The 23,844-nt window shown below is 37.2% G+C and overlaps 1 protein-coding gene and 1 long non-coding RNA gene across 6 annotated transcripts in view; one reads left to right on the top strand and one right to left on the bottom strand.

Moving 5' to 3' along the window:
• Positions 1 to 21,547, top strand: part of TANK (TRAF family member associated NFKB activator) — a 102,429-nt gene extending 80,882 nt beyond the window's left edge. For all 5 annotated transcript variants that reach the window (XM_006160275.3, XM_006160276.3, XM_027776499.1 and 2 more), the window contains exons 5-8: positions 10,557 to 10,630; positions 11,232 to 11,347; positions 17,196 to 17,779; positions 21,121 to 21,547. In XM_006160275.3, the coding sequence (XP_006160337.1) occupies positions 10,557 to 10,630; positions 11,232 to 11,347; positions 17,196 to 17,779; positions 21,121 to 21,297 (951 nt within the window). In that variant the 3' untranslated portion in view covers positions 21,298 to 21,547. The remainder of the gene's footprint in view (positions 1 to 10,556; positions 10,631 to 11,231; positions 11,348 to 17,195; positions 17,780 to 21,120) is intronic.
• Positions 16,549 to 23,844, bottom strand: part of LOC102482897 (uncharacterized) — an 18,966-nt gene continuing 11,670 nt past the window's right edge. Inside the window, exon 3 of the long non-coding RNA XR_336257.3 lies at positions 16,549 to 16,671. This is a non-coding gene — a long non-coding RNA (uncharacterized LOC102482897). The remainder of the gene's footprint in view (positions 16,672 to 23,844) is intronic.

Genomic DNA, 23,844 nt, shown 5'->3' with positions numbered 1-23,844 from the left:
CAAATGGCTATAGTAAATCTTTCTTTCCTTTTTGCTGCTGCTAATCAAACATTCTCTCCCCCATCTTCTTTACCTATGCTGCAACCTGAGAATCCTCATTTCTGTCCCCCAACTTGTTTCTCATTTTGTTCTGAGGATAAAGTGATAACATTCTTATACAACTGAATCTAAAACTTGCCTTCCTACTTTTTTGATAAATGTTTACTCCTTTTTGACATGAAGACATTATTAGATCTTGGTAGTTTTCACTAAGCTCTTTCTTGGTTAAAAAAAAAAAAAATGTTGTTAGGATCCCCTGCTTTAGTTCTGTTTTGAATTTTGCTACTCCAGGAAAGCTTAATCTCAGTTTATTTAGGATGTCGGCAGTCCTAAGATTTTTTTTTTTTTACACTAAGAAGAATGGTCTTATATTAAATCAGGAAAATGGAAATTATAAGTGTGAACTAGATTTAAGGTGATTTTGTGTGTTTTCAAACTTTGGTGGTCTTGGGACCAGCAGTTGGTATAATGGCTATGTGGCTGAACTCCCATATAGTCAACCACGGTTCGAGTCCCAGACCCGGTAGCTTAAACTGATGCTGGGCATGTGTGTATGCATCTCCAAGATCCCAAGAGGAGAATGGAGGAGAAGGGATTGCAATGTGGCCATCCTCCTTGGGCGGGTGATTTCTCCCTTTCTGTCTCTCTGTCTGTCTCAGTCTTTCTGGCGAGCACACGCGCCCTATCGCAAAAAAAAAAAAAACTCTCAAAAAACAAAAACAAAAAAACAAACTTTGGTGGACTAGAGTAGACACCAGAACAAATGAAAATGTAATGGACAGTTTGGAACTTAAGAATGGCTATGAAGTAGGAGGCTGTGGCCCAAAGGCTGTGGTACAGCAGTAACACAAGTGCCCTGTAAGACTGGAAGCCATCTGGCCAGCTCTGGGTTTGGATCCCCAGACTTTAAAAACACTAAGGATACTGAGGAGTTGGAGCTGCATTCAGGGGATTGCAGCAGCATCAGACCTTGTCAGGGAAGCTTTAACATGTTTTTATTCCTAAGAATTATTTATTTAAATTATTATTATTATTATTATTATTTTTAATTTGGCCAGAGAGAGCCAGAAAGAGAGAAATGGGGTGATGTTGAGAAAGCAAGCCAATAGGTCTGGGACTCAAACCACAGTCAACTGCATGAGAGTCCAGCACCTTAACCATTATGCCACCTGCCAGCCCCAAGGATGTTTTTCTCTCTCATGCATACATATCCACTAACACTATCATTTAAAAGGAGAGAAAGACTGGGCCTGAAAATAAGACTTTAAAAGATGAGTACTCAGTAGAGTTGACATGAAAATGAGTGATGTAACTGAAGAAAGTGTGTAGTGAGGGAACAGCAGTATACTTAGTTCTGAACTTTAGAGAATGTACACGTTTTTGACCTTGGAAGAAGAAAGACCAATGAAAATACCAAAACTGAAGAAGAAATGCCATACATTGGTAGTCAAGAAGAGTTTCAAAGAGCAACTGATCAGTAAGGTGAAATGCTGCTAAATGAGAGAAGCAGAATGAGAGCTATAGAAGAGGCTTATTGAACAACAAGTGGCATGGTGGTTAAGGTACTGGTCTCCCACATGATTGACCACAGTTCAAGCCCCAGGCCCAATGGCTTGAAAATCACACCATGCACATGTAGGTGCATTACCAAAATCATGAGAAGAGAATGAAGGAGAAGGAATTACAATGTGGCCAACTCTTTTGAGGGAAAAAGGGGGATGTGATTTCTCACTTTCCTTCTCTCTAGCAAGCACACACGCCCTATAGCAAAAACAAACAAACAAAAAAACCAGACATCTCTAGAAAATTGTGGTGAAATCGCAGATAAATGGGGGTTAAAATATTAAAGGTTATGGGAGAGCAGGTGGCATGGTGGTTAAGGTGCTGGATTCCCACATGGCCAACTACAGTTCAAGTCCCAGACCTGGCAGCTCACTATCTCGCTTTCTCTGTGTCTCTCTCTGGTAAGCACATGTGCCCTATAGAAAATTAAAAATAAATAAAATGAAATAAATTTTTTAAAGAATTATTTTATTTAACTTTATTTATTTATTATTATTATTTTCCAGTTTGATCAGAGAGAGACAAAGAGAGAGAGAGAAAGTGAGAAAGCAGGCCACCAGGTCCAGGACTTGAACTGCAGTCGGCCATGTGGGAGTCCAGCACCTTTAATCACTATGCTACCTGCTGGCCCCAAGAAATTTTTAAAAAAGAAAACAAACTAGAGTTTAAGGACCAGCAGGAGGTGTGTTGGTTAAGGTGGCTGGATCCCACATGGCTGACTTTGCAGTTTGAGTCCCTGATCCTGCAACTTGAAAATTGTACTGAGCACTTGTATGCCTAAAATCCTAAGAGGGGAATGGAAGAGAAGGGACTGTGACATGGCTATCCTCCCTGGGTGTGATTTCTCACTTTTCCTCTTTGTCTCTCTCGAGTGAGCACACACGCCTTGTAACAAAAACAAAAATACAAAACAAAACAAACCAGAGTTTAGGAGTTCACCTTCTGTTATGGAAGAGTGAACACCCACTAAATCAACACTGTACAAATAACAGTTATAAATTCTGGACAGTGTCCAAAAGAACGGCTACTTAAGGACTTTGGAGACTGCGTATTTTGGAGGAGAGTCAAAAATATGGAGCAAGTAATCTGCTAGGAATGTGTTCTCAGTTTTCTGTGGTCTTGTTCTGATGACAACCACAGTTGCAGTGAAAGGATGGTGGTGGCTGAAATGTCATTAGAAATTACACCATCATTCTGTCTAGAAGACCCAGGAAGGAGAAGGGGTCCAGAGTAACCATGGTCACCAGAGAGTGAGGGGAAGATCCCCAAAGAAGGAAATCCCTAAATTCTGTGTTTAATATTAGCCCAACTTCCATACCAAGTTTGCGAAGTAATTAAAACTATAGAATTTTGGCTAATAAACTTGCCTGTGTCAACAAATGACTGGTTTGGCAGAACTTGAATAAATCTAAAGTTGGTTTTGGATGTAAAATGTTTAAAGGATTATTTTATTTAATTTTATTTGTTTATTATTGTTATTTTTAACTCAACCAGAGAGAGAGAAATTGAGAAAGAAAGCAAGCTGCCAGGTTCAGGACTCGAACCATCATTGGCCATGTGGGAGTCCAGCACCTTCACCACCACACCATCTGCCAGCCCTAGGTGTAAATTTCTATTCTGACATTTCTGATATGAATGAAGGCCATACTAAAAGTCCTCCTGCCCCCACTCCCACCGCCACCCCCAAGCAATATTTTTTTTTGGAGAGTTTTTTGCTATAGGGCGTGTGCGCTCGCTAGACAGACAGAGAGAGACAGAGAGATAGAAAGGGAGAAATCACCCCCCGGGGGGGATGGCCACACCGCAGTCCCTTCTCCTCTATTCTCCTCTCGGGATCTTGGGCACGCACACACACGCTCCCGGCATGAGTTTTAAGCCACCGGGTCCGGGACGCGAACCCTGGTCGACTACATGGGAGTCCAGCAACACAGCCATTACGCTAACTCCTGGTCCCCCTCCCCAAGCAATATTTAAACATTAAGGCCTGTTAGTGGCATGATGGTTAAGGTGGCTAGATCTCGCAAGGCTGACTGCACAGTTCAAGTGCCAGACCCAGTGGCCTAACAAACACACCAAACGGGTATGTGCATGCCCGTAACCCCAAGAGGCAGGAGAAGGGATTGTACATGACTGTTTCTCATGAGGGTTGCTTTCTCACTCTCTTTCTGGCTAATGCATGTACCCTCTGGCATAAGTTGTTTTGGTTTTTTTTTGGTTTTTTTTTGTTTGTTTGTTTTGTTTTTTTAATTAAACATCAAAATGTGGCTCAGTGAGAATATTAGTTTTGTGGTATTGTTGACAGGCAGGTTTCGGAATCCTAAAATTAGTTTTTCTTGATGAATGTGTAAATGTTAACCATTCTCCATCTCCTTTCTCATGCCGAATAATTTAGCTTCTCTAGCAACCTAGTGCTGTGGTTGAGTAGTGGTTAAAGGCTAAGGCAGAAATACTTGTGTACCAGTCACATCAACTCTGCCTACCAGACTACAGGTGAATGATATATTTTTTTCAAAGCAAACTACATTTTTAAGCAAACTTTAAAATCGTAATTACTGGGACCAGCAGATGGCATAACAGTTATGTCTCTGGACTCCCATGTAGTCAACCTTGATTTGAGTTCCAAACCTGGCAGTTAAAATTCATGCTGGGCGCATGTGCGTGCATTCCCAAGATCCCGAGAGGAGAATGGAGGAGAAGAGATTGCGGCGTGGCCATCCTCCCTGGGGGGTGATTTCTCACTTTCTGTCTCTCTGTCTCTCCGGTGAGTGCATGCACCCTATAGCAAAAATCTCTTAAAAACTAAAATAATAATAATAATTACTTAATTCACAAGATTGTGTATATGAAGTTAAATACTTAATACATGCTAATTGCTTAAATCATAGCTATTTTTATGAATATATCTTCTGTTCCTCATATAGTACTCATATGACATTAAATTTATGGCTAAAGACTTTCCCCAATAAGTTCATCTTAAATGCACTGAGGACAGCTCTGTGGCCTGGTGGTTAAGGCAGCTGGATCATACATGCTGATACAATAGTTCAAGTCCCAGACTCATGGCTTGAGAAACTTGCTGGACAGGGACCAGCAGTTAGCGTAATGGCTATGTCGCTGGACTCCCACGTAGTCGACCGCGGTTTGCGTCCCAGACCCGGTGGCTTAAAACTCATGCCGGGCGCGTGTGTGTGTGTGCCCAAGATCCCGAGAAGAGAACGGAGAAGGGATTGCAGCGTGGCCATCCCCCCTGGGGGGTGATTTCTCACTTTCTGTCTGTCTGTCTCTGTCTGTCTGGCGAGCGCACGCGCCCTATAGCAAAAACCTCTCCAAAAAAAAAAAAGAAACATGCTGACGGTGTGTGCTTGCATGCCCAGAATCCCTGATGGAGGGAGAGATTGCGGTGTGGCATTCTCCATGAGGAGTGCTTTCTCCTCTGTCATGTGTGAATGTTCTCATCCCTGCCAGGGAAAACTCATGCCCTCTTGGAAAAAAATAAAATAAATGCAGTGTTTGAGAAACAAGTGAGGGGAGTATGAGAAACCATACATGTTTAAATTGGTCACTTAAGTTATGTACTTTATACTTTATATGGAAAGACATCTTCACAATTAACTATTTCTTCCTTTGAGGCCCAAAGGCAGTGTGGTGGTTAAGGCCCTGGATTCCCACTTGGCCAACCATAATTTGGGTCCCAGACCCGGCAACTTGAAAATCATGCTGGTCACTTGTATGTGTGTGCCCAAAATCTCAAGAGAAGAATGGAGGAGAAAGGATAGTAGCATGGCCATCCCCCTGGGGGGGGTGATTTCTCACTTCCTTTCTCTCTGTCTATCTCTAGAGAGCATATACACACTATGGCAAAAACCTTTAAAAAAAAAAAAAAAAAGTCAAATCTTCCCTTTAAGAAAATGAATTCAGAAAGATCTATGCAAAAGGAACCCAATTCAAAGTGAAAGACTCAAAAGACAGTAGGAAAGTATTAACCCCACTTTGCTTTAAATTAACTTCCACAGGATTGAAATTATAGTAATTGTAGCAATACTGGTAAAGGATTTTACTTTTTATTAAAAATATATTTTATTGTAGCACTGAATCGGCAGAGATGGGGAGGTTGCATAAATCAGAACCTTGCAAAGAACTTGGAAGTAATTGGGGTGTTTATTTTTGTATTGTTTATTTTCTTGCCACTTTCTTCAAAACTCTGGGATAGATCCCATTTTGCCCTGGAGTTGTTCCCACACTGGCAGTAGGTTTGCTCATACACTGTGTCATGCAGAATAGACAAGGCTCCTAGGATTTGTGTTCCTCCTGCTTTCCTAGATTTTCAGGAATGCTAATGACTGAGAAAACCATAGATTTCACAAGATCATTAATTGTTAGAAATTAGATTTTCCTTGTGTTTTTTTACTTACCTTTATCCTCAAACTCTTATTTTACTTTACTTTTCTGTTTACCCTTACTAAATTTCTTTCTGTAATGTTTTTGTCTGGTTCTGTTTTCAACCTTTTTTGCCTCTGTCTTCTCCCTGTCCCTGCCTTGTTTTTACTTTCTCCCTAATTCAGCCATAACCTTGGCTTGGCTTTATCATAGCATTTTCTGTCTCAATATACCTAAAGCTGGTAAGGAAATACTTAACTTCATTTCATTCTTAGGTTTGAAAAATCTAAGTCATAAGTGAATCCTTATTTTCAGTTTCTTTTTTCACTGCTCATTTTTCCTTGTTCTGTGGAGAAGTTTATCAGCTAATATTTGTAACTGTTCCACGATTTATACTCTTTTCCAATCCATAACATCTCACCTTGGCTTATCTCTTGGTTTACATTTTTCCAAGTAAGAGCATAGTTGCTTTCTGCTTTAGAATAGCAATTCTGGGACCAGCAGTTAGCATAATGGCTATGCCGCTGGACTCCCACGTAGTCGACCATGGTTCGAGTCCTGGACCCGGAGGCTTAAACTCACGCCGGCGCGTGTGCGTGCGTGCCCAAGATCCCGAGAGGAGAATGGAGGAGAAGGGATTGCAGTGTGGCCATCCTCCCTGGGGGGTGATTTCTCGTTTTCTGTCTCTCTGTCTCTCTCTGTCTGTCTGGCAAGCGCACGCGCCCTATAGCGAAAACCTCTCCAAAAAAAGAAAAAAAAAAAAAGAATAGCAATTCTGTTGAGCCTCATCCAGAAACCCAGTTGAACATTGACTACACTCAGCTGCTCGAGCCCCCTAAAATTAAGTATTCTATTTGCATGCAAGGATTCCAACTGAAGTTTAGAGGGAATCTTTGATATGAACATTGGAATAAAGTGATAATTCATTTATATTTCCCTTTTTCCGAAAGGTCTTTGCCTTAGAGCATGTGCACTTGTCAAGAGACAGTGAGAGAGAAAGTGAGATACCACACCCCCAGGGAGAATGGCCATGCTGCAATCCCTTCTCCTCCATTCCCCTCCCAGGATCTTGGGCGTGCACACACACAGCTACCCAGCATGAGTTTCAAGCTGCCTGGTTCAGGACTCAAATTGAGGTTCAGTCATGTGGGAGTCCAGCAAAATAACTGCTACGCCCTCTGCTGGTCCCATGTATGTATCTTTGAAAACATACCAGCTTTATTTAATATTAGCCATTTGAAGTTTGGATCCTTTATGTATAAAAAAGCAAACATTATATTAATGATTTTAGTAAAGTTTTATAACTCAATTTTGCTGCATTAAATACAATATATATAGTAGGGTACTATACTAAAAGTGAAAGTATTATGTATTCCTTTTATGAATAATTTGAAAAATATAGAAAAGCAATGAACATTTTTCATTTGGAATCACATTTTTTTAAAGTTTTCATTCTTGGGGACCAGCAGGTGGCGTAGTGGCTAAGGCACTGGACACTCACACAAGACTGACCACAGTTTGAGTTTCGGACTTAGTGGCTTGCTTTCTCACTTTCTCTCTCTCTCTCTGTCAAATTAAAAATAAATGAATGAATAAATACAACTAAAAAAATAATTCTTTAAAAATAAAGTTTTCATTCTTTTTTTGTTTTATTTTGTTTTGTTTGTTTTTTTTGTGGAGAGGTTTTTGCCATAGGGTGCGTGTGCTCGCCAGACAGACAGAGAGACAGAGAGACAGAAAGCGAGAAATCACCCCCCAGAGGGGATGGCCACACTGCAATCCCCTCTCCTCCATTCACCTCTCGGGATCTTGGGCACGCACGCACACGCGCCTGGCGTGAGTTTTAAGCCACCAGGTCCGGGACGCGAACCGCGGTCAACTCCGTGGGAGTCCAGCGACATAGCCATTACGCTAACCGCTGGTCCCTAAAGTTTTCATTCTTATACTGTCCTAAGAGGTTGGCCAACACACTAAAATCCATTCAGTGTTCTAACTGTATATAACACTAGAAGAAAAAAAAAACTAGCCTACCACTTTTAAAAACAAATTGTTGGAGTCAACAGGTGGCATGGTGTTTAAGGGCACTGGACTCCCCCTGACTGCAGTTCGAGTCCCAGACTTGGTGGCTTGCTTTCTCACTTTCCCTCTCTCTCTCTCTCTTTCTCTCTCTTACTCTGTCCCTCTCTGGTTAAATTAAAATAAATTAATTAATAAATAAAGTTAAATTTTAAGAAATTCTAAAAGAAAAATCTGATGTTTAAAAAAACAACTGTTAATGTGAATATGTCTTCTGATGTGACTGCTTTTGTAAAGCTTAATAAAGCAGTTTTAATCCAGAAGAGACATGATCTGAATGTCAGATCAAGTATAGAGGATACAGCAGCAGAATGATCTTTGTTTTACTTCAGCATGACCATATAATATATAAGATAGTTTGGGTTGTCAAGATTTTATTTTACTTAATTCAGAGCTATTATAAAATAATACTCTATATTTTCTCTAGTATTTATTTAGAAAAGCTGAGAAACGAGGGATCAGCAAATGGCATAATGGTTACATCACTGGACTCCTATGTAGTCCACCACTGTTCCGAGTCCTGGACCTAGTGATTTAAAATTCACACCCGGTGCGTGTGCATGTGTGCCCAAAATCTCGAAAGGAGAATGGAGGAGAAGGGATTGAGGTGGGCCATCCCCCTGGGGGTGATTTCTGGCTTTTTTTCTCTCTGGCAAGCACACAAGCCCTGTAGCAAAAATCCTCTCTTAGAAAGAGGGTGGGGGGAGGAGAGAGAGAGAGAAAGAAAGAGAGAGAGAGAGGAAGAGGAAAGGAAAGGAAAGGAAGGAAAGAAAGGAAGGAAGAAAAGCTGGGAAATTAGAGCAGTAAATTAAAATAAATTGGAGAGGTGGTGTAGATGTTAAAATCCTGCATTCACGTGGCTGACTGTGCAGTTCAGATCCCTAACTCAGCAGTTTGAAAATCACAACAGGTGCCATGAGCATATCTGCCCAAACTCCAGAGGAGGGATTATGGTGTGTCCATGCCCCTGGAGTGTGATTTCTGACAAGCACAGGGGCCCTATATGCATTAATTAATTAATTGGAAAAGACATCAATATTAAGAAAAAGTAAACTCAAACCTTTGTCTTAAAGAAAAAAATAAGACTCCTGGGACCAGCAGTTAGCATAATGGCTATGTCGCTGGGCTCCCATGTAGTCAACCGCGGTTCGAGTCCCGAACCTGGTGGCTTAAACTCATGCCGGGCGCGTGTGCATGCGTGCCCAAATCCTGAGAGGAGAATGGAGGAGAAGGGATTGCGATGTAACCATCCCCTCTTGGGGATGATTTCTCACTTTCTGTCTCTCTTTGTCTTTCTGGTGAGCGCACACGCCCTATAGCAAAAACCTCTCAAAAAAAAAAAAAAAAAAGACTCCTAAGAAACTGAAATCTTTTGAAAAGTAAAATTAAAGAGATACTTAGATGATAAATAGTGAAGTAAATCTTCTATTTTAATATTAACTACAATTACTTTATTTAAATAAAATCTAAAAGTCACTAAAGATAAATGTCCACTGACTTGAATTTTAACTTAAGAACTAAATAGTTTTGGTGAACTATGATTTGTGATTATAGACTATGATTTCTTCAAGTCTCAGAATGTGTGCCTTCTTAAAGGAAATCTAAACCATGAAATAAATTACTACAACATGTTCTTTAATGCTGATTTTTAAATGTCAGAATAAATGTAATACCAGTGTAAGCCACAAGGTGGGAGTGAAAGGCAATAACTTGTGTTGAAGCAGCTTAACTACGTAATTGAACTATATAAATCTTGAAAATACGGGTTAATTGATAAGAAATTATAGCTTTGTTTTTTCCCCCTCTCCTAATACAGCTGCATTTTTCAGCAAATAATCTGTAACAAAATACAAAGACATTGATTTAAAAATATAATGAATACCTTGCATCATTATGAATATCAAAAGAATTTAACATACACATTCATTCATTTTCCCAGCTTCTGATTGCATGAAGTACTTGGTGATCAGAGCAGCAATTCTGATTAATAGCTAAATTTAAGAAATTCCTTGTATTACCAGTACTGGAAATAGTGACTGAAGTTACCAGAAATACCTTATTTCTTCACACTTTCTATCTTCGTTTTACTTTTTCCTTGATCTGATTCATAGGGGGAAAAATATGTTGTACATTATTCAAGGGGACTTCAGAAAGTTCATGGAAAATGGAACTTAAGTAAAAATTTATCAGTTTATAATTTAAGACGGCCACAAAGGTTTCTAAGTGAGATTAAAGATGTTTTAAAAATGTAAACCATGGAATTTATGATTACAACAATATGTTATTTTGGTGCAAAAACATTTTAAAATCCATCCATAGTTTTTTAGTAGTACGCATTTTCTGTGAACTTTTTGAAGACCGCCCAACATATATGTTTGTAAACTGCCTCAACTTATTTTACAATACGGAAGATAAATAAATTTTCCATCGTGTTTTCTGTTAATCCAGTGTCATTTGAGTTTGGAAGCAATTTAAAGTGATAATCATTTTGTGTCTTTAAGGTAAGAAGACAAGTTTCTTCTCCTAGAAAAGAAACTTCACCAACTAGTGTTGGCATTCCTTTACTAGATGAAAGGTAATTCTACATGTTTGTTCTTTTTCCTTCTTTGTTTGTTTGTTTATTGGGAGGATGCCAATTCTTACAATTATGGAAATATCTTTATTTTTATATTTTAAGGTTTTTAGCAACTGTAAGAAAATAGTAGCCTTGTAAACCTAGAAAAGATCAACTGAAAGCTCCTGCATAGATAAGTCATATGGCAGAACTGGATCTAAAAACACTTCTCTGAAACTCATTACTCTATGAATGGATCCTTACTGAAATGATGAATATTTTGTTCTATTTAAGATGTTTACAGAGAACAGAAATTAATGCACTGAAATTTCAAATGGAGAAAAGCTCAGCCAGCATCAGCATGATAATATAAGTAGATAATACTAGTCTGTACTACATTTATGTATTAGGTCTTTTAACTTATGACTTCCTTGTGGCTGGCTCTTCAAACATTAGAATTGTTTTGAAGATATTCCCTAGGAATTTTAAATAATTTTTTTTTAACTTTTAACTTTGTAAACATTATTTTGTGGTACATAAAATAGTGCTAATATAAGTTTAATTATTATTTAAAACATTTAAAGTCATAATCTTATATATTAATATATTGATTTATTTCTAGGGGTAATATAGAGAAGATTTTCTGGGATCTAAAAGAAGAATTTCATAGAATATGCATGCTAGCAAAAGCACAAAAAGACCATTTAAGCAAACTTAATATACCAAACAGTGTAACTGGTAAGGTTTGATTTAACTTACAGTAATATTAATTTCATTCGCCGAAACTCGTTTTTTTAATGAGAAAATATTTTTAAATGTTTAAATGCTGATCTACAACTTCTCCCTCACCCACCTTTATTTGAATGAGTGAGTGCAATTTAGGTTTTGTAATCAATTGTATTATGTGATGGCACTTCCTCTCTGTCTTCATTGTAGATAGCACTGTATATATCAAAATGAATGACATAATTACTAATCATCTTAATGAGAAGTCCCACCTTGAAAAAAATATAAAATAAATATGCAGTATATCTCTCAAAGCCTCTAGTTGCTATTTCGAGGTCTTAATAAACATTAGCTTGCATTTTAGTAAGTGACCTTGAGGCCACACTACCATATAAAAGTAAGATTATTAACATCAGCCTGATTTTTAACTTCTCCCCGAAAGTTCATTAAACTCCATGAATAGAGTCTCATAATTTGCTTCAAGAATAAAAATGTTGCCCTCACATTTCCTAAATGCCAGTACTACTGGAAGCACAAAATAAAAATTTAGTATAAAATACATGTTAAAAGGAACACCTGTTTTACACATGTGTTGTAGAATGATTTTTAGATGTTCTACCGTTTCCTAAAATCTCGAAATGGCTTCCTGATGTTCCCTTCAGCAGTTCAATATGAAAAGCAGAATACTAGAGATTGAGTCTGGCAATAAGCATATTATGAACAAAAGGAAGGTAAACTGATCATTTATAACAATAAGTTTCCTTCGCACTTGTGATTTGCAATATTCTGCAAAAATTCCCAAGAGCTGGGATTTACACTTTGCACTCTGATGGATGTTGCGGCAGTGCTAGTACCCCTTTAGTTAAAGATCATCTCCCATTTCTTTTAGCTCTTCTATCTAGGCTATTTTTAAATAATTTTATAGTATAAATTCACTTTTTGCTACCACTACTCAGAAAAGTTGCACAATGTGATGCTGAAAAAATAAAACAATCATTGTAAATAGACATAATTTGTTTCTTTCCCTCCATTACCCCGACATTCTCAAAGAGAACTCTTAATTTTTCCATCTTACTTTTTCTCATTTTCATGAGAAATTCCTATTGTGAATAAACTGAAGATATTAGATATATCTAAAATAAACAAATTATTGTTATTTAAAATATGCTCACTATAGAGATATAGTACCTAGAATTCATAAACATGCTTATTGAACATCAACATTTTATCAAAACATTGTAATGGTGATATATTCTTTGTTACACAGAGAACTTACCCTATTATCAATGGCTTAATACCGTGACCATTTTTAAATTGCACAGGTCTAAATCTGAGTATGTATCTGTCAACTAGAACACTGAGTGTTTAACTTCAATTTTTTCCCACTAAAACCTCTTCCTAACATTATTTTATGCTTTATATTAACGGTGTCATAAATAATAAATACATCATTCTTGAAATGTTTTAGAACTGTCGTACTACAGACTCCATAGCAAAATGTTGCTGGGTCCAAACAAGAACCACAATATCAATTATGCTCTGAGAGTAGTTGATCAAAAGGGAAAAGAAAAAAAAAAACACTATTTGGGAAAAAGATGTCTATTCAGAATTTCCAAGTATGTATGCTTGGAATAGAAATATAGTGAAACTATTTAAAATGTAAATTTTTTTAAAAATTTGCCATAGGGCACATGTACTCAACAAAGACAGTGAGGAGGGCAGAAAGTGAGAAAGCATCCCCCTGTGGGGGATGGTCCCACCACAGTTCTTTCTCCTCCATTTCTCCCTCCTTTCAGGAATTTTGAGCACATATACACATGTGCCCAGCATGTTTTTTGAGCCACTGAGTGCATACTCTGTGAACTGCACAGTTGGCCATTCAGCTCTCTTAACCATCATACCACCAGCTGACCCTCAGATATAATTGAAATAACCTATCTAGAAAAAGTATATTTAACATGATTGTCCCTATTTTTTTAATTAAAATTTGATTTTTACTCTTAAATAGCCAGATATAATTCATGAAAAGGTTGTTGTTAGTAGAATTGTACATTTCTTTATTACTTTCTTTTTCTACTCATTTACATGTACCAGTAGCCTTAAGGAAAAATAAAGATAACATGTATGTTTGAACAAATATGGCTTCAAAAAATGAAAAAATACTATTCAGTCCAAGAGGACTCTATTTCAGTGAGGATTATTATTTTATTTAACCAGAAAGAGACAGAGAGAGAAAGAGAGTGAGAAAGCAAGCCACCAGGTCCAGAACTCAACCATGGTCAGCCATGTGGGAGTCCAGCACTTTAACCACCACACCACCTGCTTGCCCCCGAGTTTTAAGTTCTCTAAGCTTGGTTATCGAGTAGCCATGGGAATCTTAGGTTTAAATGTTTTTTAAAAAAATAAGTATTAACTCTCACTGCTTGAGCAGACTAACTCAAATTCTTTTACCGTAGCTGAGGTTTTATACGAGCTAACTGTACTAAGAGAAAATATCAATATCTGCCTTATTACAGCTACTGCCAGGGGAAAGAAAAAAAGATTCCTTGAGAGTTAATGGACTGTTGAACCTTAGAAGTTAAAGAGAGAGAAAGAGAGTGAGAAAGCAAGCCACCAGGTCCAGAACTCAACCATGGTCAGCCATGTGGGAGTCCAGCACTTTAACCACCACACCACCTGCTTGCCCCCGAGTTTTAAGTTCTCTAAGCTTGGTTATCGAGTAGCCATGGGAATCTTAGGTTTAAATGTTTTTTAAAAAAATAAGTATTAACTCTCACTGCTTGAGCAGACTAACTCAAATTCTTTTACCGTAGCTGAGGTTTTATACGAGCTAACTGTACTAAGAGAAAATATCAATATCTGCCTTATTACAGCTACTGCCAGGGGAAAGAAAAAAAGATTCCTTGAGAGTTAATGGACTGTTGAACCTTAGAAGTTAAAGAAATCCAGCGAAACAATTGAGTTTAGTCTTGATTACTATTCCATAGACAGAATATGTAGTAAATATAGCTTGTCTCTACAAGACAGAAAATCCACTAGGTAGGGTATTGGGGTAAGTGGGAAATAAAGCATACTTTACGACTTCAAGAAACCTTATTTAATGGGAGAAACAAAGATGTGTTTGGAAATTATAACACAGAATATTTGTCTTCAAGACATCTAAGAGTCTTGGGAGATCAATCTAGAGAAGCTAGTATCTAACCAAAGATGTAAAGGACAAATAAGAGTTAGGCAAAGTGGGCAGGTCCCATAGTGCAGTTGTTAAATGCAGTGCATTGGGAACTGAATCCCATATGACCAACCGTGGTTCAAATCCCAGCCCCAGTGACTTGAAAAACATACCTGTATATGAATATGGCTTTGTGCATGAAATCCTGACAGGATGGAGAAGTGGAGGAGAAGGGACTGCTGTGTGCCTGCATCCCACTGGAGAGTGCACTTGTGTATGTTCTCTCTCTCGCTCTCTGAAAAGTACACACACCCTCTGGCAATTAAACAAATAAGCAGAATATATATTTATATAAAGAAGAGTTAGGCAGAGCCATGGGAGGGGACAGTTTAGACTGTGTGCACCACATTTGCAAAGGTCTAGAGACAAGAGTTGGGCTATTGTGGAGAACTGTACAGAGTTCATTATAACTGAGGTGATGAGGACCAATTATGAACAGTTTTATATGCCTTTTCTGAAGGCTAAGGGCCTTGGAGAGCCATGAAAAGATTTTATTAGGAAGGTAACATAACCACATTAATACTTTACAAAAAGTATTCTGAGGAGGAGGGATGGAGGGGAAACTATATATAGGTAGTGATGGATTGGATATGAGATAAATTTAGATGCAAGGAAGCAGTCCGAAGGCCATTGTAATCAGGTGGTCAGAGGATAGTATGAACTAAAGAGGGGCAGTAGGTACATAACCAAAGGTAGTTGCATTGAATTACACATCATAACTCAAGGCGAAGATATCTGTGTTGTAATGTACTGTCGTAAAGGATACAGAGGCATCACAAGTCTACAAAGACCAAAGGAATATAAAGGAACTTAAGTGCTTGCTAACCTGAACACTGTTCAGGGTGCTCTGTGTACCCAGTCTGTAAACCTACACCATTGGCAAAGTCTCTGTGAGTGTACCACCTCACTGATGGCCATTGTTCTTAAATGCTAATTTTGACATATTTTATGGTTTTTATCCACTGAGTAGAATTACATACATTAGCAGTCTCACTCTTTTCTTGAAGTGACATTGTGAAGCATTTACTTTTTCTAATGTTTCAGGATTATCAATATGGAGAATGCATTAATCATTGTGTTTCTGTGTGTGTGTGTTGAGAAATACACTCCTTTTTAACTCCACAGCAGACTATAGTGTTTTCTAAGTTCTTTCTGCCTTTTTTTTAAAGAATTATTTATTTCATTTTATTTGTTATTATTGTTTTTTAATTTGACCAGAGAGAGAGAGAGAAATGGAAAGTGAGAAAGCAAGCCACCAGGTCAGGACTCGAACCTCAGTTGGCCACATGGGAGTCCAGCACCCTTAACCACCATGCTGCCTGCTGATCCCTGTATCTGCTTTTTTATTTTTCCTATCTCCTCCCATGCTTTCAACTCTTGTTGCTATCTATGTCTGCCTTTAACAATCATACTGCCTTTTAATTTGCTGTTTCAAAACAGGTATGAGCTAAGGAAACATAGCAATCTTGTTAGAATAAATCTAAAGTGAGGGTAGAAGCAAAGTTCATGTATCTATGGATGTTGTAGCTCTAATTCTGACTCCTTAGAAGCTCTGCTTATTACTTTCTAGGGTTTGTCTATGTCCTAGAGAGCTGAATTGATTGCATAAGTGCCTTCTAGTAAATAAGCTACAGAGGCTCTGTCATCTGCTTGGTATCTACCTGTTATCTACAGAAGCTTTATACACACACACACACACACATTTATTATATATATTACATATATTTATTATATTATATGTATTATATATACACATTATATATATACACACACATTTATTATATATATTACATATATTTATTATATTGTATGTATTATATATACACACACATTTATTATATATATTACATATATTTATTATATTATATGTATTATATATACACATTATATATATACACACATATATATACATATGTATGCATACATACACATAAATACATATGTGTAACAAAATTTATATGTATACAATTATATAAGTGTGTGTATATAGATATATATTTAATTGAAAAATTATACATCCACATGCAATTTTCTTAACATGCCTCCGAAAATGTCATCCTTCATTTTCCTCCATTGTCTTCCTTCTGCCCAGCTTCTACCACAGCTCCTGAAATAGATTATTGAGAGTAGATAGTGGCTAAACTGATTGATGGTATACTTAGTTTTACAGTGAATGTTGGAGGGAATAATGACCTAATTTATGTAGTAAATAATAATGGCTTAATTTATATACATACTCAGTAAGGATTTTTCCTTTAACAACTTAATTGTCTAAGCAAACTCATAGTTGCAGCTTCCGTTACTGACATAATGTTTAAATGTACACACTACAAGCAAAATTTTTTTTAAGTGCGGAGCTTAACTGAACAATATGGAAAGCTTACGGCAGAAGACCCAGGAAAAGACAGAGTAGTTAAACTAAGACAAATAATCTGTGTTCCAAGTCACCTGCTGAAGACTGCTAATATTCCCATATAAGATAGTAGCAAATTTAAAAATCACATTTCTTCAGTTACTCTAAGAAACAATAGGGAAAACAAAACAAAACAAAACAGTACTCATCTGTCCAGAGTTAAGTGAACAGATTCTTTTTAATGATTCTAATGTAATGATTTCCCATTTGTGTTCTAGCCCCTGCAGAAACACAATGCTCTGTGCCTATACAGTGTACGGACAAAACAGATAAACAAGCACTGTTTAAGCCTCAAGCAAAAGATACTAATAAAAGTGCATCATGCATCACATCTGTCACACCAAGAGGACTTGGCCGAGATGAGGAAGACACTTCTTTTGAATCACTTTCTAAATTCAATGTCAAGTTTCCACCTATGGACAGTGACTCTACTTTCTTACATAGTACTCCAGAGAGACCCAACATCCTTGGTCCTGCCACATCTGAGGCACTGAGCCAGGACAAATTTAATATGGAGCTCAGAGACAACACAGGAAACTTTGTTAATGCAGAAGAAACTTTATTTGAAATTCAGGGAATTGACCCCATAGCTTCAGCTATACAAAACCTTAAAACAACTGACACAACAAAACCCTCACATCTTGTAAACACTTGTATCAGGACAACTCTGGAAAGAGCTGCGTGTTTGCCACCTGGAGACCATAATGCGCTGTATGTAAATAAATTTCCACTTCAGGACCCATCTGATTCACCTTTTACCTCACTTGATTCCCCAGGAAAAGCTGTCCGAGGACCACAGCAGGTAACTGTTTTCATTAACAAATATATTATTATGTGTGAACACACATCTTTGCCACACATGTACGATATGCATCTCTTTTAGGGTATTAAACATGCTTTTTAAAATAATGACTTGCCAAAATTAAGGCTATCAATAATACATGCAAGTCCTGTAATAAATGACATGAAATTATAAAAGATAAATATTGTAAAGTGCCATGATACCCTAAAATTTATGGCTTATTTAAAAATATTTGTAAGTCTTATTCATGTTTAGCCCGGTATCATTTGTTTACTCAGCATCGGTATTATGCAAGGATTCTACGTTAAATCTCATACTGTGAAACAAATGGTATTTTTCTAACTTAAAAATGTGCATATGTCATATTGATTTTATAAGAATGCACAATTTTTCATAAATAAATACATTGTATATTTTTATTTGTTCAAATAAGTGAGCTGTCTTTGAACTAATGCTTCTGTTACATTGTCAGTTACACAGCACATAGATCTGTAGAATTTCAGTTTGCTTTTGGTTACTAATCTGGCATTGCACTTGCAACCTAATATATTTTTTAAATAGTCTCTGTATATGGATGTGTTCAATCAAGCATTTTATTTAATATTACTAAAACTTCCAGACTATTTATAACCTCCCCTATCACTCTCCTTCTCCCTTTTAGGTTCAGGTACGAAAACAAAATGATTCTTTCAGTTAAATTTGTTTTTGTTTAACTCTTGATACAAATGAAAAATATATAATTGTTATAATAAATGGAAGCTCATGAAAATATAGATTGATGTAAATGTATAACTTGCAAGCATTTGTTTGGTTTCTCTTTGCCTTGAAATATTTAATTTACAAAAAAAAACTTGACACACTTTGGTTTAAGTGGACTTACAGGTTATAGGCTTAAATCAGTATGCAAATGAGGCAGTAGTCAAGCTGTGGTATTCTTTAGCAAATGGGAAAAACTAGGCATGGCTGACAATAAGCTTTAATTATAAACTCACTTATGTTATATATTGTACCTTATTTCACATCATAGTCTCAGTTATAGTTACTGCTAAATGAAACAAATTAAACAATTTCATTTATTGCAAGTAGAATTCCTGCAGAGCTGTGAAGTGCATCAGTTCTAATGCTCGTTACTTTTTCTCCATTATATCTCTTGCTTGTTCTTTTACTAGTTAGTCTGTGCATTCATGTTTCAGTAGATGGCACCCTGCATTGTACATTTGCTTTCTATGCTACAGCGAGGGAAACAGCTGGTATGTGATTACAACTTGATGGAAAAGTATTCAGCTTTAAAAATTCAGGAGAATTGGTGTTGAGCTGTCACAAGACATGGGGCATAAGGTTAGATAATTGATATTTCGGCAGGAAAAGCAAAGAAATTAGTTTGTTTTGAAGTCCATGTTACAGTTTTGGATTGAAAGAAATTTTTTTAAATAGGTTTTTAAAAACATTTTCACTATTTTATTTATACTAACAAAGCTAGTATGATTGAGTACAAAATTCTTGAGTTATTCATAGATAGTAACAAAGAAAAGTGAAATATTTGCTTCATACTTGAAATTTTTACTTTATATCAATAGTTATTATTAGATACCTGCATTATATATTCAGCTATAATAACAAAAGCTAAAATATATAAGCTTATTTTTGTTCTATTTTCTTTTCTTTCTACTTTTGCTAAGTCAGTGATTGGAGTCCCAACTAAACTCTATAAAGTAATCAAATCTGAACTAATAACCTCTAAGATAGGGAGATAAATAGGGACCTTGAAGGTAAATTGGCAGCGGAAGGTTGACTTGCCAAATTTAGAAGCAAAGTTGTTCTTATTGTTTCATAGATCTTACTAAAATTTATCTTTAGAGTAATAATCTTTTATTTATAGCCATTTTAATTTCCCATTAAAATAATTTGTATCTTTTTTATTTAAATTGCAAATAGCAGTATTTGAATCTGATTAACTATCACTAAAAAATTTTTCCTAAAGAAAATTATTTCATCTCAAATCTTACATTTGTTTTCAATAGTGCAGTCTTTGTGATCAGTTGCCACTTCTCCTGAAATTGAATCCGTGTTATTGTAAGCCTCTGTACTGATGCTCGAATGTATCTCAGTGCCTAGAAAGACTTTATATATTTACACTAACTGTACACAGCTGTCCAGTAAAATGTTTATAAGAAGACAGTGATGTCGTGAAACTCAAATGCTTCAATTAGCTATATACTGTTAATGTAAATTATGGGTTAACTAGAATGAAGGAAGTTAGAGAATGAAAAATAACACTGCCTGGTCCTGAATTAGGCTGTGTTACTTTAAAAGTGTATTAATAAAAAGAGCATAAAGAGGCCTCTTTAAGTTGACTTTTGAGGTGACTCTCGTTAAAGTATCAGAAATTAGCTATGTCAAGGTAATTTACCTGTGTCAAGATAAGAGAAAAAATTTAAAATAATTTAGTTTCCACAGTTGAGGAAAATAAGATATTTTCTAGTCAACAAAATTTATTAAACACCTGCTATTAAACTAAATGTTATTTCATGACCTTCTAGAAGTTAAAAATAAAAAAGTGATGGGGGGAATAAGTACAGTTATGTACAGGTATTTGTGTGGTAGTTATAGAGCTGGTTCTATTAGATTATGATTTTCCATAACTCTTTCATTGGGCAGCTATTGACAGGTATCACTTTATTCAGCCACAAGAGAGGATTAAGAAGGCCAAACTATATCTTAAATAACAGAAACAAAGTGAGAAGTCAAAGAATACATCTGACATTAGATTTTGTTGAATGATTGTCTTAAGTATTTATGTTTGCCAAAACTGAAAGAAGAAAAACTGACCAGTGGAATTTGTTTAGTCTTTTTAAACTACCTTTTCAGAGATTAAAATACTAATTCTTATATAATTTATTGTGAAATTTAAATTGCTCTTAAGATGTATGCGCACACACACACGCACACGCCATGTCAAGCATACGATGTATTAATAAATGCCCTATAACTTAAGGTTTCTATTACAACATAGAAAAAATGGAATTTTATTAAAAAGTCTAAAATATTGACTGTTCTAAAATTACTGCCATTGTTATAATTGGGTGTTAAAAATTGCAGGTGCTAAAGCTGCAATATTTTGAAATACATAAAGATAAAATACAGGAATGTGTGTCCCAAGTGATCTTTAATGAAAAGAACTGAGTCATGTCTTCACGCTGACTTTATAGAAAAGTAATTAGTTTCATAATAGGGAATTTCATATACATGATAATATATAACTAATTCAAAAATTCGAATTTGAAATTTAATGCAAGTTGATTTTAAACAGAAGTAACAGAAGATGTTTTTGTTTCCTGCAGCCCATTTGGAAGCCCTTTCCTAATGAAGACAGTGACTTAGTGGTACTAAGTGGTACAGACTCAGAACTGGATATACCTCGAGTATGTGAATTCTGTCAAACAGCTTTCCCACTATCCATCACGTCCAGGGGGGACTTCCTCCGGCATCTTAATTCACACTTTAATGGGGAGACTTAAGACACATTTGGAAATAGACATATCAAGTTCTATGTGATGATTTTGGGTTTGTAGTACTACAAATACTTGATTATAAATTAAATTCAGGATCATTTATAGAAAAATCTAGTGTCACAGCTATTTGAATTTTTTTAAACTTATTTTTGTAACTTTCTTTTTATCTTTTAAGAGATCATTCTTTATAAAACTAATTCAATGTATTCATGTTTACAGTGTTATTAACATAATTAAAAATTATGTGTGTGACTTACAGAGTTGTATAATCATAATTTATGTTTGTTTCAAATATCTGAGCTTATTGTTTGGATTTCTAGTGAGAACTATTGAATTTAGTGATATCAGATGTTATAGGGACTTGTTTTCATTTCAGAATTTAGATTATTTATACCATAGGTGATGTTGTTAATAAGCTTATAATCAAGAATAATGCACAACATGAACATCTAAGTAAATGCCAAACCTAAGACATTGGTTGCCCAGTGGTAAAAAGCACTGGTAGAATTAAACTTAAATACTTTAGATTATTTTTCAATAATATGTATGGTTTTAGTTTTTACTATGTATATAGATAGCTACATGATAAAACAAATTAAATATTAAAAAGATTACTTATGTTGTGGTAATCAGTATATTTTTCGTTCCTGAGTTTAAAAGAAATCACATTTTTGGGAATTATAAAAATTCATGTTTTCTTTCCAGTAATCAATGACCAGATCCGATGGCATTTATTACAATTAGTAGATCACTTGGAATTTCAAAATTATTTTTAAACTAAACTTATTAAATAAACATTTGTTTTTAATGGGAACAAATCTAAAACCCTGTAAGGACTATCCATATTTATTAATTTAGATTAGAAATGTTCACATTCTTGTTAGAAATTTGTTATTCATTGTTAGCAGCCTGACTGATGGCCACTGTAAGACATTTGAGAGAGGGGATACCAAACTCAGAAGGCTGCAGATTTGCTTAAAATCAGATTCCCCTTTCATTTTTCTTCCCTCTGATTTTTGTCTTTTGGGTTTCTGTTTTCGTCTGGTTTTTAAAACTGGTAGAGGCATGACTTCCATTTTATGAAGTAAAATTATTTGCAACTCACAAATTTGGAGCCGTGTTTTAAACTGGAAGGTTTGGAGATGGGGGAATTTGAGCAGGCCACTATGCTCCAGTGAAGAGCTTTAACTTGTGCAAGAATGAGAGTGGAACCTGGACTTCTCAGAGTGCCAAGCACATCACATTGACATCTTCCTCACCAAGGTGACATAGCAATTATTAGGTATTCACTGTGAAGGGTTTTGAGGCATGTACATCTTTCTTTCATTGCCACTGGGGCTGAATGGAAATGCCTAGACAATTATCCAAGGCTTTTCCCTTCCCCCCACCCTGCCTTCCCTCTCACTACACACACACACACACACACACACACACACACACACAAATAAACATAAAAACTTCCACACGTATAACAGAAAATGCCTAGCCAATTATCCAAGTCTTCTCCCTTCCCCCCACCCTGCCTTCCCTCTCACCACACACACACACACACACACACACACACACACAATTAAAAATAAAAACTTCCCAACGTATACCAGCCAGAATATACCACTGTACCTATCTCGTGAAAGGGGAGTCTCTCTCTCCCTCTAGAAAGGGAGATCCCTCTCACGCAGTGGACATCTACTAGCTTGCAGGGAACTCCGCAGCCCAGAAAGTATCTCCAACTGTACCACTGATCCCTCTTCTCCAGCCCACGCTTCCCCCACCTCCAGCTAGTAAGAGAGGGGAACTCCATCATCTTCTGGGTTCCAGTGGCTCCCTAAGCTCCAACTTCTGAAGGACAGAAACCCTCTTGGGCCACGCGAGAGGCAGCCTGGAGAACAGGCCCCTGTGGGCTCAGCATAGGTGGCGCTGGCTGGAGCAGGAGGGCAAAGGCAGAGTGGATACGTCTGGGCTCTCCCTCTGTCCTGTCAACTGGGTCGAGCAGGGGCTGCCTTTTGGCATCTGTTAAGCGTGGCCGGGTAAGAACAGCTCCCAGGTAAAATAGCTGCACACGCGAAACGCTGAGTCTGAAAAACCACCCCCGCCGAGGCGAGGCAGTTGTGAGCGGGATGCCTGAGAAGTGGGAGGTGAATGTCCTCGGGAGGGCCCCCCCGGTGCAGCTTTCCCCGGAGGCTGAGGCTGCTGCCAGCGGGGACATCTGCTTTCTTACACTCCAGCCTGGCTCACCCCGCCCCCTCAGCCCCGGGTTGCGTGGTTATTTTACCAACACGGGGGGAGGGAGAGCTCGAGAAGGTAGAAGAGGGGTGGATGGAAGCTTGGAAGATTTTCTTCCCTCTCCCCCACGTCCCCTCCTTTCTTCTTCACATCTTTTAACCTTCAAGGTAAAGACTTTGTAAAGAGGAAACAATGAGCGCGTCGGCTGGCTCCCAGGCCCGCTTTCGGCTCGCAGGCGCTCCCGGGTGCGGGACCTGGCCCGTCCCCGGCTCTCGAGTCTGGCCGGGGGTGGGCGGCTGGGCCGGGGGCACCGCAGGCCGGCCGGGCGGG

Source organism: Tupaia chinensis, unplaced genomic scaffold, assembly GCF_000334495.1.
Source record: "Tupaia chinensis unplaced genomic scaffold, TupChi_1.0 Scaffold000674_2, whole genome shotgun sequence".
NCBI classification, from domain to species: Eukaryota; Metazoa; Chordata; class Mammalia; order Scandentia; family Tupaiidae; genus Tupaia; species Tupaia belangeri.
Note: the sequence above shows the minus strand (reverse complement) of the source record. Positions and strands in the feature narration are given on the sequence as shown.